We start from the raw sequence: 20,623 nt of genomic DNA, 5'->3' as shown, positions 1-20,623 counted from the left end.
TTAATTTCCATCTGTTTTCTGTGGAATCAACTCAAGACAAAAGCATGTCTGAAATTTGTTAAAATACATCTGGACTCCAAAGTGGAATCTTATTTAGCTTTAAGCTAGGTTCTCAGGAAAAAAAAAATGTTTTCCAAGCCTAATGAGCAGTTTTGCTGTGAACCCACTTTTGAGAACAAGAGATTGTAATGTAAGTGCTTGGCAGGGGACATTGTGTATCACACTGAAATAAAGACATAGGCCAGCAAGGTATGCCCGAAGATTCGAGGTGGAAGGCATTTTCTTTGCTGGGTAACTCCAGAAAACACCTTGACATCCTGTCCATACCCACAATGTTTTATGATATATTAAGTTGAGCAAATTGATACCAGAGTGATGCACTGTAGCAGCTATAAATACCATGATATGCACATGAATTTGTTTGTTGTTTTTAACATTTATTTATTTTTTTAAATATGAAATTTATTGTCAAATTGGTTTCCATACAACAGCCAGTGCTCCAGTGGTGCATTCAGTTAGCGCACGGTACTTATACACATGAATTTTCGAAGTTTATTTATGGAGAAGGTGGAAGAACGAAAGACAGGTGACATCATAAGGTCAGAGTTTTTGAGTTACCTGAGCGCTTGTTGTGGATTCTATCCTTGAGAGACTTTCTTCGTATCTTCGGGTGCTATAAATAATATTCAAACACTCAGCCTTGCATTTACTTTTAATGTTTACATTGTAAAGGAAAATTGCCTAATTGCTCACCTTCCTAGAATGTTTGTGTTGTATCCTCTGGGTGGAACAACTGTATACATTGAAAAGAAATTTCCATAATTTTTGTAATTGGCTACTTTATACAGACGTTTCCTGCAAGAGAATGAAGGTGTTCGATGGAGGAAACAAACAATCCTTACCCTGACCTACCTAATCAAATATGTATATTTAATCTGTTTCATCACATTTGGAATAAGACTTTTGGGAAAGGAAGGAAAACAGAACAAAGTCATCTGTTTACTGCTTCTCTATAAATAAAGATGAAACTGATGAGCAAGGTAGAAGTCAATGCTGTAAAAACAGAAATAAAGTCCACATGTCATTTTTTCTTTCTTTTCTCTCCTAATTTTGTTATTTAGTGACTGTTGCAACCAAATGGATTGTGAAAGACTTCTTTAGCTGAGAGGGGTGGTATAGAAAGGAAAAGGGGAAATCAAATAGTCCTTAGAAAACAGCAGGGAAAGATTGAATTGTAAGGTAGCCTGTCTAGAACAACAATTCTCAGTTTTAACTGCAAATCAGAATCATCTGAAGAACCTTAAAAATTTGTAGATACCTGGATCCCATCCCTGGGAATTCTTATTTAATTGATCTGGGGTGGGGCTTCAATGTCAGTATTTTTTAAAGCTCCCCAGTGAGTTTAAAGGGTATTCAAGATGGAGAACCACTGTGGACACCAGCAGTAATCCACAGATCCCCAGGTGGCCTGGGTTTCCAGAGGTCTCATGTCTATGAGAGGAAGGGCATGAGCTATGGAAGATATAGCATTGGCAATCAGGTCATCGGGGGCTGAAGACAGTCATGGTTCTGGAGAGATGGGCAGCCTCTCCACATCCTGGTTCCCTGTTTGTGCTCTTTGTTGGAAAGTTAGGAGACTAAGTAAGGAAATGCCATGAGATGTTTAGCGATCCTTGGGGTTTCCATATGCTACCCTTCATCTGAAGGCAACAGGTCTCCTTTTCCTCCTCCATCATATCTGAAGTCATCTGGCTGATTATCCAGGCAGAAACCACAGCAAACTTTCCAAAGCCTACATTGGAGAAATAAAGATAAACCAGGGAGCCTGGAGTCTGACCCAGACAAAGAGGAAAAAGCTTAAAAATTTTAGAAAAAGACAATTTAGGGGGATATATATGCAATATAACAGGAGCCAAGTTGGGGCTGGAAGCTGAACCATCATGTAGGAGCCAAAACAGGGATGTACTAAAGGGAAATGAGGCAACGGGAGATACAGAGAGGGGCATAATAATGGCAAGACACAGAGTTTTTTTGGTGCAAGACTGCTCTGGGAAGTATGATCTTGTGACTTCTCTCTAAGTCTCTAGGATATCCTAAAAGTTCTTGCTGGGCCAGTGTAATTTGACCCAAGCGATGCATGAGGGAGACCAATTTGGCAGAGGCCAGTATAGCTCAGAGGGAAGGAAGCTAGAGGCAGTTAGGAGGCCCCTCTGTTGGGTCTTCACTGGGTAACAGGTTCTGAAGGGGCTTGTGGGAATGGCATTACGGCAGTAAACTCAGCAGTGATGTGTTCATTGATTCTGGGGGAAGAGAGTGAAGGAGGATGAGGCGACAACATGAATTTGTGGTTCTGAGTCTGCATGTCAAGGAGAACAGTAATGCCATCAACAGAGAGTATCAGGAAGATGAACTGATTCGGGAAATAACAGGATAAGTGTTAGATGCTGAGTGAGACATACAGGCAGGTCTTCCGGGTGAAACTATCTGACAGAGAGTAGAAAGTGCTGGATAGGAATTCCAGAGAGGGCAGGAACTGGAGCTAAAGATGCTTGTAGACTGAGTGTGTATATTGGGGAAGTGGGTGTGGAGAGAGAAAAAGAAGAGACTGCGGGATGGTCCAGAGGGTAGGAGAGGTCTACTGAAGCCAACGGTTTCTGAAAAGCAAGGAGGATGAAGCATGAGAAGGGCTAGGCGACCCATTCTGGTAGTGGGGGGTCTCAAAAGAATTAGCCTCCTAGTTTCTGTGCTAGGAAGTGACCTCCACTTGCCCATCTTATACAAATTATAACTTCTCTCAAGGGGTTACTTTTTCCATGAGGTTTTTCTGACGATTCCATTCCTCGATTATTCCCTGTTCCTTAGCATTCCTTCAGTACTTCAAGCCTGCCAATGCATCCTGCATTTCCCTGGGATGGCGGCCTCACACACCTCTCCGGCTGCACGCAAGCAGCTTGACACTTTCTCACCTCAGGGATTATACCAATGGTGTCATGACCGGAAGTGCTGCCCAGCTGCAAGTCCCCGGCGGTGTGTTCTCCACAGGCAGTCCGCGTGATTTTTAGATGTAACCCTGACTATATGACAATCCTGTTTAAAACCTGTAATGGCTTCCACATGGAAGAAGGATCTGCTCTCAGACTCTGGTGCACAATGGGTCCCGTGGACTTCGTCTCCCTCCGTGCTCCCATCACTCATGTGCTCAGCGACTCCAGCTGTTTTTGTCTCAGGGCCGTTAAGGTTCCCATTCCTTCTGCTTTAAAGGTTCTTTCCCCAGAATTTCACATGGCTTCCTCTTCCTCACTCTTTGGGTCTTAGTCAAATAGCCTCCTGTCAGCAAGGTCTTCCTTGTCACCCTCAGGAGTGCCATATGCTTTTCTTCCACACCACCCCCTACGTTGTTCCCACACTATCCTCTCCAATGGCATTTGTCAATATTGAAATTATCTTACTCGTTTGTTGTTATTTTCTCTCTTTGTCTAACATCTTGGCTACCAAGATACATATTCCCTGTGCCAGGAACACAGTAGGTGCTCATTAATTCTGTATTGAATGAATATTGAAATATTGAGTTTCTCCTGGGTTCAACAACAGTAGAATATATGTATATTTAAGTAGGCTTCATGCCCCAATACGGGGCTTGAACTCATGACCCTGAGATCAAGACCTGAGCTGAGATCAAGAGTCAGAGGCCTAACTGACTGAGCTACCCAGTCATCCCCAGAGTAGAATATTTAAAAAAAAAAATTTTTTTTTAATGTTCATTCTTTTTTGAGAGAAAGACAGAGAATGAGCAGGGGAGGGGCAGAGAGAGAGCGAGAGAGAGAGACAGACAGACAGACAGAATCCAAAGGAGGCTCCAGGCTCTGAGCTGTCGGCACAGAGACCGACGCTGGGCTAAAACTCATGAACCCCAAGATCATGACCTGAGCCAAAGTCAGACACTTAACCGACTGAGCCCCCCACCTGCCCCCCAGAGTAGAATGTTTTCAAAAATAGCTGAAGAAGAATTGATAGACACCTTTTGGGGGGAAATTTAGAGTTCCTTGTCTGGTGAGAATGTGCTCTTATGTTTTGCAGGAAGGTCATCAAAACGGCTCTGATCTAGAGGAAGTCATTTGTATCCTTTTCTCCAATAGGACAATTTGACAAAGGGACTGGACCTGACTCAGCCTGAGCTGGAGGAGTCATCCTGGTGTTGCTCTTCCAGGTGGGTGGGGAACAGGCAGCTGTATGGGTCACGCTTGAGCCGGGAACCTGCTGGTATTCATCCAGAAGAAAGGCAACCTGGGAGGCCATGGCTGAGTGGATTTTAGCACACGAAGTCTGGCCATCGTTTTCTTCTGTCCAGTTACAGTGATGCAGATTTGTATAGTGTTTCCATTGTTCCTCTGTGAGAAGCTCAAACTGCTACAAGGAAAATAAGAAAAGAAAGAGAGGACAATTTACCATATTTGTGCCAAATAACTAAGCCAGACTTGTGGGAAAGGTACTCATGGGCAGGGAATTCTCTAGAGTGGGCTCTGTGAGCTAGCAGGAGCTTCTGGAAGTGACTAAGCCACACTAGCTCAAAAGTTGTGTTTCTTTTTCTCTTTGGGGAAATGGCTAATAATATTTATCTCTTATTTACAAGGCAGGAGGAAAGATTGGCATAGGAATTAGATGACCTGAGTTCTAATCCTGCACTGCCATCAGCTAGGCAGCCACGTGGCCTTGAGCTAAGTGATGCACTTTTCTGGGCTTCAGTTTCTTTATATTTAAAATAGAGGCATTGGCACATAACCCTAGCATCTGAAATGAATGTGCAATCAGGTTTTGATTTAACGCATCCCTCCTATGGTGGGCAGGATGTGATCAATCTTCACACCCCACTGCCTCGTACCAATGGAATCTCGTCTTTGATTTGCCGAGCCCGGTCTCCTAACTGAAACTCCAGCTCCTCCACCTGCTGCCGCAGGGCCTGGCGTAGAGTCTGCAGTTGCTCTGCCTCTTCCCTGCACGGAAAGAATAGAAAATCACCAAATTTCACATCACCTCCAAGCGCAGTCCTCCATCGTCCCTCTCAAGGTGGAGGTCACTCCTCTGACATTTCTCTTCTCTTCTTTTCTCTTCTCCTCTTTTCTTTTTCCTTTCCTTTCCTTTCCTTTTCTTTTCTTTTCTTTTCAGTTTATTTATTTTGAGAGAGAGAGAGAGAGAGAGAGAGAGAGAGAGAGAGAGAGAAGAATCCCAAGCAGGCTCCGCAAGGTCGGCGTGGAGCCCAAGGCAGGTCTCAAACCCACAAACCATGAGATCATGACCTGAGTTGAAACCGAGAGTCCGAAGCTTAACCGACTAGTCACCCAGGTGCCTCACTCCTCTGGCATTTCTTAAAAGGGAATGTCACCTTCTTTATTTGTATCAGTTGCAGACATAGGTATATTACCAGGGCAGGTTTTCTTTCTTTTAAAATGTTTTTTTTTTTTTTTTAATTTATTTATTTTTGAGAGACAGAGTTTGAGCAGGGGAGGGGCAGAGAAAGAGAGAGACACAGGACCAGAAGCAGGCTCCAGGCTCTGAGCTGTCAGCGCAGAGCCCAACGCGGGGCTCGAACCCGCAAACCATGGGATCATGACCTGAGCTGAAGTCGGATGCTCAACCGACTGAGCCACCCAGGCGCCCCAGGTTTCCTTTCTTTTTTAAACAACTCTATTGCAGAATAATTTGCATCCCACAAAATTTACCTATTTTAACAGTATACTACAATGATTTTTAGTAAAGTTGCCAAGTGATATCTCTCACCACCAGGCAGTTTAGGAATGCTTCCATCTGCCCCATAAAAGCTGTGCCCCTTAACAGTTGAACCCTATTCCCACCCTTCAGGACCAGGCAATGGCTAATCTACTTTTGGGATATATGCTTTTAATCTATGTGAAAATAATGCAGATTTTCAACATTTACATTTGCATAAGTCCCATTGACATCAATTGAAGATATCCTGCTGGCCACCCCTCTTCCCAGCTGACTGCCCATCCTCTGACTTCAAATAGCCTTGGCCTTAAAGAGTAAGTGTTGCTATCTAGCAAATAGCTCTCACTGACTCCCACTGAGAAAGCAAAGGACAAGAACAGGAAAGCAAAGGAAAAGGACTCATTTCTCATTAATCCTGCTCCCTGGTGCTCATCTGTCCTGCCCTGATTACCTTTCCTTGCTCCAGGTGTGTGGGCTGCTACTTACTTTTATGACTCTCTTCAATAATTACCTTTCCTCCTCTGACATGTCCCTGTAAAAGAGTGCCTGCTGTCCCGTAAGGTGCCGTTCAATTTCCTCTAAATGCTCCCGGAAACACTGGCACACCGTCTTCATGGCTTCCATCTCCTGGACTGTGCACTGAGAACAATTAGAAAAGAGCTGAGAAGGGAGTCCTTCCTGATTCACTGCAAGAGCTCACCATGGCCGAGCCTGCCTTCCCACCTGGGCTCCCTGGTCTGCAGTGGAGCCCTATTGCTAATGTGTGGGGGAGAAAAGAGGGAAAGGCCAGCCTTTGGCTTCTCCAGGCTAGTGGAGGCAATACTGGTCTGGGACAGAAGAGCAGCTGTTATAGGACGGCCCTTGGTGGCATCATGTCCCAGAGACAGAAAGGCTGTCTGGAGGACTAGGTGATGTGGGGGTGCGAGGATGTAGATAAGGGAGAGCAGTAGACAAACGCCCAGAGCGAGGGCTTGTGCTTAGAAAAGTTGAGTCTTGTTAAATCTTGTTTAATTTGGGTGCTGAATACTGCCTCACTCTGAATCTCAATAACATTGAACACATCTGTCTGGATGGTATGTGTTTGATTAGAGAGAGTCTGCTTAGAATATTTTTTTATTAGTCTTAGCCCTGCTTAACCACAATCCCTGGTGGTGAAATCTGCAGGATCAGCTCCATGTAGCTAACAAGCTCATCTGGAGTAAGGCAGACATAGATGAGGCATCCCACTCTCTTCATGAAATGAATCTAGAATTGAACTCTGTCTATTCTCCCTATCCTGCTCCTTATTGCTCCTGATGTGAATCGTTCCTTAAATCGTACTTTCTCTGCATGACTGTGCTTCTGCCTTGGTTTCCTAATTTATGTATCTTCCCGCAGCCCCGAAGCCCAGTCCATTTGTCAGGAACCTCACGATTTGCTGAATTTTTACTAGTTACCCGCCTAGTTTTCCAGCCCAGGTTGGATCATGCTTTGAATAGATGCATGATCCAGAACCCCAGCATCTCCATCCATCTGACTTTAAGTGACATTAATGCTTTTTAGGCTGTAATGCTCTCTCTCCCAGGCCTGGTAGAGCTTCTGGAAAGCTCTTTAATTTTTTTTTAATGTTTATTTATTTTTGAGATACCAAGAGAGACAGAGCATGAGGATGGGGGGCAGGCAGAGAGAGGAGATACAGAATCTGAAGCAGGCTTCAGGCTCTGAGCTGTCAGTACAGAGCCCATATGGGGCTTGAACTCACGAATGGTGAGATCATGACCTGAGCCGAAGTCGGATGCTGAACTGACTCAGCCACCCAGGCACCCCTGGAAAGCTCTTTAAAAGAAGCTGATTTTTATGGCAGCCCTCTTTCAACTTCCTCTTATTCCTTCCACAGAGACTGGTCTTACAACTGTGTTAATTCCTCTTAGCCCTGTTTTTAGGAAGTCTCAGATTTCTTACTCTTGTCCCCAAAACGCCATGGTCAAATCCTGGCAGCCTCATGGTTATTTTTACTGAAATTGTCATAATGGATATACTTTCCTTCAAGTGATGTTTTTCTACTGAAAATTCCTCATCATTTTGCTTTGAGAGTTCAGTTTTGATTCCGTCCTCTAATATTTTTACATGAAAAACATACTTTACATGGCAAAACTCTCAAATTACTTTGGCTTCAGTGTGAGTACATTCGAACCAGGTAGAGGAGTCTTTGAACTGTTATTGATGTTGACAAGCATGCTTGAAAGGTGACCTCAGTAGGGCTCTTGAAAACCAGAAAAATCTTAGAGGCCACGGAGGGCTCTTATTATAGAGAAGTGTTCTGAAACGGAATGGCAAACTGACTTGTCCAAGGTCAAAAAAGGGCAGATTTCAAGCGCAGGTATCCTGATTCATTTATTCTCTTCTCAAGATCTAACTGAGTTATAGCAGGGATTATTAACTACAGTGTAGCTGGACACAGAGAGAAGTTATTCGTTTCTTAAGAGTGAGTTGTTTGAATGGTCCTAATTGACAAGTTCTAGGGATGGTGAGGCCAGGGGCATGGAAATATGGCGCTCAAGTAGGCTGAGCATTAGAGACATTAAATATTATGCTTCATCTAGTTATTTTAGGGTAACCCTTTGTGATTGGAAGGCATGCAGGGCTGGGATTTAGGAATAACTGATGGCCATATTTGGTCCCTCAGAAGGGAGTGATGCGGAAGATTCTGAAACACTGCCATCTTCTGGTCATTTGGAAATACTAAAGCTACATTTCAGCTCTAGAACAGGTATAGAAGTCGTTTCAGAGAAAAGGAAAAATTTCGGCAAGGAAAACAAAAAAGAAGTGTTTTGAACTCTTTTTTCCAATATAAGTGTTGGGTTGTAACCCAAGGTTAATTGAAGGTCTACTTTGATGACCCAAGCCCATTAAAACAGACTTTAACTTCAATAGTAAGAGCAACAGCACCAGAAAACATTGAAACTTCACTTTTGAGTTGGCTCCGATTACCTTCTACGTTCTGTGTATGCTTCCTTTTTATTTAAATCTAAATAATAAACATTATAGAAGCATTTTCTAATATCTAAAAATCTTTTTCAGATAATATCATTTTCTCTCCTGGAGAGTTTTTTTAAATTAATAAATTATTATGAAGAATTCACACACATATATAAGAATTAATCATGCCTACAAACCAGTATTTTAGATGACCCACAGGACAACAAAAATGGAATCTGCCAATTAGTCAAATGAGTCTCTGCACAGTTACATATTTCTCTGTAAGGGGATGAGATGGGGATTTTTTCTGAGTCTTTTATCTAAAATTGCACTTACTTTCAATGCGCAGTTGGAACTTCCATTGACAGGTAAGAGATAGTACCTATCCCTGCCTATAATCTTCATGTGGTTCAAGATCCATTTTCCAGATAATTTTTTTTATAAATAATTTTTGTAGTCCTAGTTAGCACTTAGCATCTGATTTAGAGACATTTTTCTCCAGAATATTTTTCAGGCCTTACAAACCCAGACTCACCCACCATAGATGGCTTTTCTCTTCATTCTTGAGTTTGTTCTTCAGTTTAAGTAGCCTCCTCTCATGGGTGAATGCATTCCCCCATTTTTACTTGCTTTTCTGCAAGTGTGTGTGTGTGCATGTGTGTATACCCGCACGTAAGTATAATAATGCACGTGTGTGTTGATTATTTTCTTTGAATGTATGTTTGTGGTTCCTTGAATCTAAATATGGAGAAATGCACTATCATCTAATAAAACCTGACATGCCATGCGTTTCAGGATGTATAATGTCAGATCAAGTTGTTGTAAAAATAGCATCAAAATTTTTTTTTTAATGTTTATTTTTGAAGGAGAAAGAGACAGAGTATGAGCGGGAGAGGGACAGAGAGAGCGGGAGACGCAGAATCTGAAGCAGGCTCCAGGCTCCCAGCTGTCAGCACAGAGCCCTACATGGGGCTTGAACCCGTGAGATCATCACCTGAGCTGAAGTTGGACTCTTAACTGACTGAGGCACCCAGGCGCCCCCTCATTTTTTTTTTTTTTTTTTTTTTTTGGATAATTGTGAATTCTAGGAGGAGAGCAGGCTAAGGTAATGTGAGACAAGGTTTTAGAAGACATGAGCTGGTTGTATGGACACTCTCATTTAAACGCCTACTCATTTGAAAGCCACACACAAGTCTAAAGATGGTCATTGTGCATAATGAGATGCAAAACCCCTGTATTTTCTGCAGAAGTGCTGATGTCTCATAGTGTCAAGTGAAGAGAAAGGTCTATTTCCAGTTGCCAGATCTCTCCACACAGCTGGGTCTACGTGGGCCCAAGGTCATCTGTTAACACCAGCTAGAGAAATGAGGAGGGCTCTGTCTGCATGGAGGGTCACTCACCCGTGGAGGTGGCCCAGGCTTAATCGGTGGTCCTCGTTCTAATCAGTGTCTTCCTGCCTGGCTTCCAGAGCCAGTCCTTATCCTGTACCTGGCTCTGAGCTTCCCCCCATGCTATGTCTCAGAAGCAGCCATACAATTAGCATTTTCTAGGGCTTTCTGTGTGCTGGGCACTGTTTTGAGTGCCTGAGTGTGCTGAGTGCTTCACAAGCAATCTCTCACTTAACCTAAAACAAGCCTGTGTTGGTGGCATGAACAGTCTCCCTATTTTACAAAACAGGCTCAGAGAGCGTTCATACCTTGTGCTAGATTATTCAGCTAAGTGAATTTAGGACAGAGAACTGTTCAGTCAGACTGAATTGGAGATAAGTACAGATGCGTTACTGTTTATAACCTTACACATGACTTTATTGTTCTAGATCCCTCTGTAAATGGGGATTAATAATGAAATTTGCCTCCTTACTTCAGAAGGTGATTGATTGGATGCATCAGATAAGAAGAAATTTGAGGGCATATATGGTAAGCTATAAAACACTTTACAGAGGGGCGCCTGGGTGGCTCGGTCGGTTGAGCGTCCGACTTCGGCTCAGGTCATGATCTCACGGTCCGTGAGTTCGAGCCCCGCATCAGGCTCTGTGCTGACCGCTCAGAGCCTGGAGCCTGTTTCGGATTCTGTGTCTCCCTCTCTTTCTGCCCCTCCCCTGTTCATGCTCTGTCTCTCTCTGTCTCAAAAATAAATAAACGTTAAAAAAAAAATTAAAAAAAAAAACACTTTACAGATACTACTCATGATCTGAGATAGAAAGGCATGCCCTCAGTGCCCGCATTCAGGAGGCCTGAACATTATCCCCAACGTGGTATCACTCCATCTGTCTTCCCGTCTTTGCAGAGATGAATACTTACCGAACACAACTCCCTCACTGTAGTGTCCTGAAGGACGTTCAAAGTCTTCATGAACTGGGCCTCCAGATGATTATGGAAGCATGGGCAGTGCCTACAGGCTGAGGGCACAGGGTTGGGGCTCTGCCTCTCTGAGTGGCAGTGCGAACAGTGATGACAGCAGACACAGCAGTGAGTGGGTACGGCATGGCTGATGCCCGCTGGGTAGATACGAGGGAAGCCTGTGTCTAGAGAGGCAGATTTGGTGAGACTTGGGGCCGAACAGCAATGCCAGGGCCTAGGCTCACGTATATAGGTCTGAATGGAAACATCACTGCACTGTCTTGATTCTGTCTCCAGTCCTGGTTCTGTTGTGGGGACAGGGTCACACAGAGTGCATTCTAAAGTTGTTCCTTTAGAATCAGTCCCCAGGGCCACAGCATTCTGAGCAGCTGATGCCAGATTGGAGGACATCTGGACTGTCACAGCCTTGGAGCTCACAGTGTTTGAGTCAGCATTTGGAGGAAGGTTTTCCATCTCAGGTTCTGCCTTAGGTGGTATTTGACCCAAAGCACTAAATGTTGGCTTTGCTTGGGGAGTATCTCCAGCCAGTTTGCCTTGGTGGGGAATGGACTTTTTGGATATTTGAATGAGGTCAACTGTATAGGGCATGATGTTACTGGGTTTGGGGACGTGCTGTGGTGGACTTTCTCCCATCGGTAAGATACTGTTGGTGTCAGAATAAGTTTTACTGCCTTCTTCTTCGGTTGGGGCCTCAGAGTCAACATGGAGGAACTTGTGAGCAGGTTCAATTCCAGGTGATCTTTGGAACTCGCAGCAGTGGCTTTGCACATGTATTTCCCCAGGCCCCTCAGGCTTCAGCAACCCATCCTTCATTTTTGCGATATGGGTCGCCATAAACCCCAGAGGACAATCACATGTAGAGGTGACTGTGCCCACCACAGTCTCACATTCAGTTGGGGGCATGGGTGGGGGCTGCCTCATGTGGCTCCCTTTCCCCGAGCGCTCTCCCCCTCTGGTGGTCCTGTGAAGGGCACTATCTGGAGTCAGTGGCCGTGGCGGCTCCTCCATATCCTCAAACTGAGACTCTTTCTCCGCCATTTGTATCGAGGCCTTTTCTTCCAAGAGACTCCAGCCTTGATACGGAAAGGATGTGCCCACCGTACCCTTGTAATCAGACTCATCTGACTCTGGTTGGCAGCCCTGGGGTGAGACTGCATGCTGGCTCTGATCCCTCGGCTGTCTACATCCATCCTCAGCAGGACTCTGGCTGCTTGGCAAGGAAGGCATCTGTGTGAGAAACCAGGATAAAGGCAAATGGGTCGGGAGGGTGGTGGAAGCACTCGGTTTAAGAAGTGGGTGCGACTGGGGCACCTGGGTGGCTCAGTCTGTTAAGCATCTGACTCTTCATCTTGGCTCAGGTCATGATCTCACGGTTCATGGGTTTGAGCCCCACCTCTGACTCCGCGCTGCAGACCCTGCTTTAGATTTTCTCTCTTTCTCTCTCTCTCTCTGCCCCTCCTCAGCTCACACATGCGCACTCTGTCTCTGTCTCTTGGGAAAAAAAAATGTGTGTGTCGTTTCTTTATCATTACCATTGACTTAGGAGTCAGGAGATCAGGGTTACAAATTCAGGTTTATGTTAGTTTACTACTTTAACTGGGACCTTCTCTCTAGGAGGCTCACCTTCCTTATTTAGCAAAGTCAAAAGAAAAAAAAAAAAGGAAAGGAATGCTAAGCTTTATGGCACCTTGCTTTTTTTTTTTATTTGTTTAATGTTTATTTATTTTTGAGAGAGACAGAGTGTTGAGTGGGGGAGGGGTAGAGAGAGAGGGAGACACAGAATCTGAGGCAGGCTTGGAGCTGTCAGCAAGGAGCCCGAGGCAGGGCTCGAACTCAAGGACTGCTAGATCATGACCTGAGCTCAACTGGCTGAGCCCCCCAGGTGTCCCTATGGCACCTTGTTTATTGTGACTTCATCGTCCCCTGTCCCTTGGGTGCCTAGGGTGCATATCTTCTAAGGGCTGGTTGCTCTTTTCCAAATGTGGCAGCGTGTAATCTACTTATCTTTCTTTTTACTCCTATTCCAGCCCTCCAGGGACTTTCTACCTGCAGGGGCAGTGGTTCTGGTGGTTCATCCAGGAACCCGCTGCTGTCAGACTGGCAGCTGTTTTCTCTGTTCACTGTGGCACCTGTGGAAAGAAATAAAGAGGCCTGGAGTAAGTGAAGGGAAATAGGCTGTCAACAGGACTGAGATCAAACCCCCTCTGTGCCCGACATGCCGTAGATCCTCATAAATGCCCAATGCAGAAATGTAGATGAAGGAGGGAATTACAAGGATTTACTTTATCGATTGTCAGAGGGCCCATGGAAAATTGTGCCACTGGTTTCCTGATACAAGGAGTAAAAACATGAAATAAAGTAAAAAGAACTACCATCTCTTAAAACTAAATAACAAATGATTGTGATGCGTCTTGACTAAGGGGAAGAAAATCCAGCAGGAAATGCGTGTATCTTAAATGCCACGCTGATAAAACAAAAAACAAAATGTATATATCTGTGTGTATATATTTTGCAATGAACTGAATATTATGGCCCCCAAAAGTCATATGTTGAAATCCTAACCCCCACGGTGATGGTATTAAGAGGTGGGGCCTTCAGGAAGTGATCAGGAAATGAGAGCCGAGGTCTCATTAATAGAGTTAGTACCTTATAAAAAAGACCCCAAAGAGGAGAGCCCCCTTGTCCCTTCCACCATGCAGGAACACAGTGCGAAGGTGACCATCTGTGGACCAGGAAGTGGCTCTTCACCAGGCACTGAAATGGCCCAGCACCTTGATCTTGAACTTCTAGCCTCCAGAACTGGGAGAAATCCATTTCTGTTGTTTATAAGCCACTCAATGTGTGGTATTCTGTTATAGCAGCCCTAACTGACTAAGACATGTATATCTTCTTTCTTTATTTTTTTTAACGAAATGTTAGATAAGAACCTAGCTAGCTTCATCTGGACTCTATATGACTACAAGTCTGTGCTCATGTTTTAGACTGCTTCTCTTGTCATTGCAATAGGCTGGAAGGGGCAGAGAAAGAACAGTGTTAAGTGAGGGCAGATAACAACTTTGTAAACATAAGCGTCTGGAAATTCTAAATCTATTTGAACTTTTTGCATAGATATGTTACATTAGCGGGGGTGGGGGATATGGGTGGCTACTAGAGGATCAACTTGCTAAAGATTAAATTGTAGGATTTTTTTGCTGCTCTTTAATAAGAAATGCTTTATGGGGTTAGAAGAGGAAGTCACCTGGGCAGAGGGCATTTGGAGAATAGCCCTTCGTCTACAAGAAGCAGAAAGAGGAGCCTCATTTGTCCTAGGAGAAAGGTTGGGTGTGGGTCTGGGGAGTGGGGTTGTTGATGGATGTCATGCTTGGCTATTTGGTATCTAAGTGAGAAACAGGCAATTTACCTTTGCTTGAAGCACTAGCTGCTGCAGAGGAGTTAAAAGCAAAAAGCACACAAACAAGCAGTCCAACCTCCGCTTAAGTGTTCTGGATCCAGCCCTCAGGGGAAGCCCTGCTAATAAGGGTAGCAGCACCTCATCTCCTTGTAGGACTGTCTCCCACCAGTCTTAACTGCCCATCTGTCTGAACAGAGATAATTGGTGGAGATGTGGTTCCAGAGGTGGTCGCCCCAACCCAAATTCCAACTATCCCATCCTGGGGTCAGAGTAAAGAGAAAGAAGCTTAGCTTTGTAGAATCTAAGTTTATAAACTCCATATTCTTTAATTCAGCCTCCATTAAAGTGAAAATCTAAAAATCAGAGACTGTAAGTTTTTTTTTAATATGAAATTTATTGTCAAGTTGGTTTCCATACAACACCCAGTGCTCATCGTAACAGGTGCCCTCCTCAGTGCCCATTACCCACCCTCTCCACCCTCCCACCCCCCATCAACCCTTAGTTTATTCTCAGTTTTTAAGAGTCTCTTATGGCTTGCCTCCCTCCCTCTCTAACTTTTTTTTTCTTCCCCTCCCCCAAGGTCTTCTGTTAAGTTTCTCAGGATCCACATAAGAGTGAAAACATATGGCATCTATCCTTCTCTGTATGACTTATTTCACTTAGCATCACACTCTCCAGTTCCATCCACGTTGCTACAAAAGGCCAGATTTCATTCTTTCTCATTGCCAAGTAGTATTCCATTGTGCATATAAACCACAATTTCTTTATCCATTCATCAGTTGATGGACATTTAGGCTCTTTCCATAATTTGGCTATTGTTGAAAGTGCTGCTATAAACATTGGGGTACAGGTGCATCAGCACTCCTGTATCCCTTGGGTAAATTCCTAGCAGTGCTATTGCTGGGTCATAGGGTAGATCTATTTTTAATTTTTTGAGGAAACTCCACACTGTTTTCCAGAGGGGCTGCACCAGTTTGCATTCCCACCAACAGTGCAAGAGGGTTCCCATTTCTCCACATCCTCTCCAGCGTCTATAGTCTCCTGATTTGTTCATTTTAGCCACTCTGACCAGGGTGAGGTGGTATCTCAGTGTGGTTTTGATTTGTATTTCCCTGCTGAGGAGTGATGTTGAGCATCTTTTCATGTGCTTATTGGCCATCTGGATGTCTTCTTTAGAGAAGTGTCTATTCATGTTTTCTGCCCATTTCTTCACTGGATTATTTGTTTTTTGGGTGTGGAGTTTGGGGAGTTCTTTATAGATTTTGGATACTAGCCCTTTAATAGGAGACTGTAAGTTTTTAATAGCTGAAACCTAGAGTGATGGGAGAAAATTTGAGAAAACAATGTCTTTGACCTTGCTGTTACCTCTTACTCTATAGTTAAGGGTAAAACATGGAAGATGGTTTCTGGTTATAGACTTAAAGAAGACTTCTGCTTCTGGCAAGCTGGAGTAATAAGAACTATATTTCCCTCCCCTGAAACAACTAAAAAACTGGACAAGGTATGTGAAAAAATGGTTTCAAGAGTACAGGCATCAGATAATTAAAAATGGCTGTAGCTGTCCCTGAAAGTCAGGAACAAATAATGTGGGCCCTATGATCACTCAGCTTCCTGCCTTGAGATGGTTTGCAGGCTGTGGTGTAGGGAGGGAGGGCAGACCCAGGCAGAACCTGGCAGACTCCCTAAGTTGAAAAGATAAAACTAAGAGTCTGGAATGACTGAGCCAGCTGGAGTTTGCAGGAAGAGTGGAAGAGAGGAGAGATCTTCACAAAGAGATAACTCACAGAAACCCCCCTTAGTATTTACCAGAGAGGCTGATCAGCTCCTGAGGAAACGCCAAAGACTAGGTAAAGAATCATTGGAAAGGATTAGAAGACACAGTGCCTACCACTCATGCAGGCCTGGAATAGTGCAATGCTTCCATCAGCCAGATTCCCAAGCCTGAGTCTGAGTGGAATTCCCAAGAATTCCACAATTCTCAGAGCACTGGTGAGGCAGAGTACTCAGAAGGTCTTACTTCAGGAGTGAGGACCAATTTCCCCCACATCACAAATCCTAAAAGTGAGAGTTGAAAGGATCAGACTGGTTCCCAGTAACTCAGCTGTGTCCCAGACCTAAGCTCAAGCATATTTATGGAAATAGAGTAATATCTAGCACCCACAAAGTAAAATCTACAATATCTGGCATCTAACAAAAAATATCAGGCATGTAAAGAAGCAGAAAAGTATGACCCATAGTGAGGAAAACAACCCAATAAACTGAAACTGACACAGATGTTAGAATTACCTACCAGGATAATGGTCTGACTATGGTCCATATGTTTAAGAAGCTAGAAGAAAGATTAAATATGATAAGGAGGAGACTGCTGGATATTAAAAAATACCCAAATAGAAATTCCAAAAATGAAAACTACAATGTCTCAGGTAAAATACATATTGGGTGGAATTAACAGCATTTTAGAAATTGCAGGAGAAAAAATTCATGAAATTGAAGACATAGCAGTATAAAGTATCCCTAATACAAAACAGACATTATAGCTTTCAGCCTTTTGGCTAAGGTCAAGTGTAAAAAACAGAGATAAAAGAAAAATTTCTTTAAATCAAAAGAGCATCTGTGAGCCATGGGACAAGCCAAGTAATGGAACATGTAGGTCATTGGAATATCCCAAAGAGGAGGGGGTGCCCTGGAAGAAATGTTTCAAAAAAAAGTTTCTTTCAAGATGTTCAACAAACCCCAAGCACAAGAAATATATACCAAGAAGAAAACTGTACCAAGGTACATCAAAGTGAAATTTTCCAACACAAATGATGAAGAGAAAAGTCTTAAAATCAGCCAGAAACAAAAAGACACATTATACACAAAGGAAACAAAGTTAAGGAAGGCAGAGAGTTTCTCCCTGGAAATGATCTAAGTGAGAAGACAGTGGAGTGACATCATTACAGTGCTGCAAGAAAAAAAGGTGCAGGTAAGTTTTAAAGATTGTTTTTTAAATTCTCTAAATCTTTTAAAATAACAACTAACTCTTTAAACAAAAAACACTAACAGTGTAGTGTGAGGTTTATAACAAAGACCTAGGAGAGTAAAACAAACGAACCAACAATCACCTGTTATAAAATTGAGTAGTTTATATGGAAGGAACTCCCTGTGAAGTTTCCCTTTAACTATGAGGTACAATCTTTACAGAGACCTTAGCCTGGGTAACAGAATACTTGTTTACTTGTTGACAAAGGAAATAGTGTATACCTGTTGTATATTTATTATAGGAAATTTACTTGTGTAATATTTACAGAATATGGTATAATATTTAAGACTTCACTGCTCTTGTTATAATTAACTCAACCAATATTAAAACTCTTCTAGAGTTTTAGTTTTTTAGTCTTCTAGGCTCTTAGTTTTGTCTTTCAAATCACCTATTTTTCTCCTTATATCAACTATGGGTATGAAATAAATGATGATTAGGGCAGAAACCTTTCAAACTCTCAATGCAGAATGTCAAATACTTTTTTGGTACCACCCAAGGGCCCTGATCACTTTGGCTGGGGCCTCTCCACTGACTAGCCCTCCAGAGTGGATGGCTGATCGTCAAGAGATTTCTACACAAGACTCCTGTTCCAGTTTACATGCTTTGGGACCCACATTCTACTTAGCCCCCAGAACCACTTTGCAGTAGACAGAGCATGGGACAAGAGAAAGCAAGAAGGGACTGATTTTTACCGCTCACTCTCTGTCCTCATACCATGTAAACGTTAAAGGGCCCAGAGATATTCGATAGCTGGGTTGAACCTTGCTGAAGGACGGACAAAACAGCTTTGGAACCTCTTCCTCTTTCTATATGTTTTGGTGCAAGATTTGCACCGCAAGCTGTGAAGGACTCCAGGTACATCATTAGTCTTTGAACTTACTAGATAATCCCTAACCAATTACTATTATTGCGTATAAGCTTCATATAAAATGGTTGCTATTCCTCTTCTTACAAGTCTAAGATGAAATTGTGCATTCAAGTACTAGAACAAAATTCTATGTTGGGGTTCATTCCTCCATATGCTGGTTGGTCCATATCAATCTGGTCCAAATGGAAATAAACAACCACTAACATGAAGGGCCTCTAAAAGGTAAAAAGAGTAATTTCCTCTAAGATGGAGGTTTAAAAATTATAACCGTTACCTTCAGTTAATTTAAAGCACAACAAACAAAAACAACAAACATAACCTCTGAAACTCATTTAAGTGTATTTGTGAAACAACCAGATTTTGAGAGTTTTTCTTTGATGGTGAGATCAAATGGTGGAATTGGGCATAGTTCTCCCAGGAATAGAGGCTTGTTTATCTTGTATTTTAGAAGTCAAATATATGCATCTGAATCATTTAGAAAGAGTCACCAAGCAAAATGTGGGCCAGTTTACAGATGGTTTAGTTTCTTCAGAAAACTAAAAATCTTTCTTGCCTATAAACCACCTTTTCAGCAACTAGACAATAAACATCTTGAAATTGGGTTTGCAAAATTCTAAATATTCCCTTAAGGTTGTAGCAATTAAATGATACAAAGGGTGAGAAACTTCCCCACCCAGGGTGGCTACAATAGATCAATAGATGATGAAACAGACAAATTCAAATGTGTTTGTTTGTTACTCCTATGTCCTCACACCTAATAAGTGATATGGAGAGCAAGACTTATGGGAAGACAGTATGGCCTCTGGTGGGAGTGATGGAAGTACTACCAGCACCCCCAGGCCAACCCAGCTCAGTTGCTGAAACCATCTAGGTCAGGTTTGGGAGAACTTTAGAAGCCTCATCACCTACAATGGAATTTTCCACAGACTCTTAATATGCCCAAGAACTACAGCTCCTCCGTAATTCACTAGGTTGGGGCCTTGACTTCCCACCTTACCTCTACCTACCAGTCTTTTTCTCCTAGCTAGATCTTATTATTCAAACCCTCCACTACGGGAGGGATGCTGTTCCAAACCACCATCAGCCATCTTATGGGTTTGTCATGCCCCTTTTAGACTGCTGGGTCCCCCACTCTGCCAATCCCATAGCTCAAGGGGGCTAACTTCGCTACATCATATGTTACTGAGATCCATACAGGTCCCATAACTGAGTCATTTAGAAAATCTGGAACCAGATCTACTAGATTCAGATTCTGACTCTCTCATTTATTAGCTGTGTGATCTAGGGCACGCCATTTATGCTCTCTGAATGTTTCATCATGGGAAAAAGAATAAATGTGGTAATGATAGATTACTTGTGGGTTGTGATGAGGGTAATATTTAATAATACATGTTGGATACACGAATACTTGAAGACTTTCTGTACATGTAAAAGATTATATATATATATATATATATAAATTTTTGTGACAGAGTAACATTACCAATTAGAATTCTGTCACTATTAATATCATCAATAAATTATATTAATAAATCAATAATATTAATAAATATCATTAATATGTACCATTATTAATATTAATATTTGTTAGAAATTACTTTTTTCAGCACAGGACTGTCTTCACAGAGTTAGATTTTACCCTCCCAGGTGGGTGGACCCTGCCTGGGTAAGACTGCTTCACTGCCTAATAAGTTTGAAACATTTCTGCCCGCCAGGAGACAGATGCCTCAGGCACTTTGCCTGAATAATCAGCAGGTGGCAGCATTACACCAACCACAGAACAGAGCAGCCAGGGCCCCGCCCCGAGTCTCTGGAATGGCTAAAAGTAGTCAGAAAAGTCAACTCAAAGGGTTGCTTTTCTGAGCTGAGCTGATAATAACTTCTGAATCCTAAGTAGAGAGTTTTACTCTCAATGTAGTCTGAGTTCCTAGAGGCTCAGGAAAAAGGAAGTCTATGGAATTGGAACATAAATGAGGGAGGGAGGAAAAGAAAAGGAGTCTTTAGGGGTGTACCATGTGCTGGAGTTGTATAGAGCAGAATAGTTCAGCCTTAAATTGGGGCTCACTATCTACATGGATCTATTATACTTCACTGATTTCTTTGCCATGTTCCCCTCCCTTCTGCCTCCTAGTGGGAGAAAATTCTGTGACAGCTCTGTGGTGAGGTTGAGTCACAGAGGCCAATTATCTTGGAACTGGACTGGACATTACAGACTATGCAAACTTAAATGCCTCAGGAGCTGGGCATGGCATAAGCTTGTGAAGCAGCTAGAATGCAAGACAATAGGGACAGTGTGAAGT

General features: G+C 43.0%; 1 protein-coding gene across 1 annotated transcript in view; it reads right to left on the bottom strand.

Moving 5' to 3' along the window:
- Positions 1–511: 511 nt before the first annotated feature.
- ITPRID1 (ITPR interacting domain containing 1) overlaps positions 512–20,623 on the bottom strand; it is a 77,462-nt gene continuing 57,350 nt past the window's right edge. Inside the window, exons 9-14 of the mRNA XM_007090548.3 lie at positions 13,089–13,171; positions 10,983–12,269; positions 6,236–6,363; positions 4,880–4,991; positions 4,019–4,407; positions 512–673 (exon numbers count right to left, since the gene is read on the bottom strand). Of these exons, the coding sequence (XP_007090610.2) occupies positions 4,102–4,407; positions 4,880–4,991; positions 6,236–6,363; positions 10,983–12,269; positions 13,089–13,171 (1,916 nt within the window). The 3' untranslated portion in view covers positions 512–673; positions 4,019–4,101. The remainder of the gene's footprint in view (positions 674–4,018; positions 4,408–4,879; positions 4,992–6,235; positions 6,364–10,982; positions 12,270–13,088; positions 13,172–20,623) is intronic.

The sequence above is a fragment of the Panthera tigris genome, chromosome A2 (genome assembly GCF_018350195.1).
Source record: "Panthera tigris isolate Pti1 chromosome A2, P.tigris_Pti1_mat1.1, whole genome shotgun sequence".
Classification (NCBI taxonomy): domain Eukaryota; kingdom Metazoa; phylum Chordata; class Mammalia; order Carnivora; family Felidae; genus Panthera; species Panthera tigris.
Note: the sequence above shows the minus strand (reverse complement) of the source record. Positions and strands in the feature narration are given on the sequence as shown.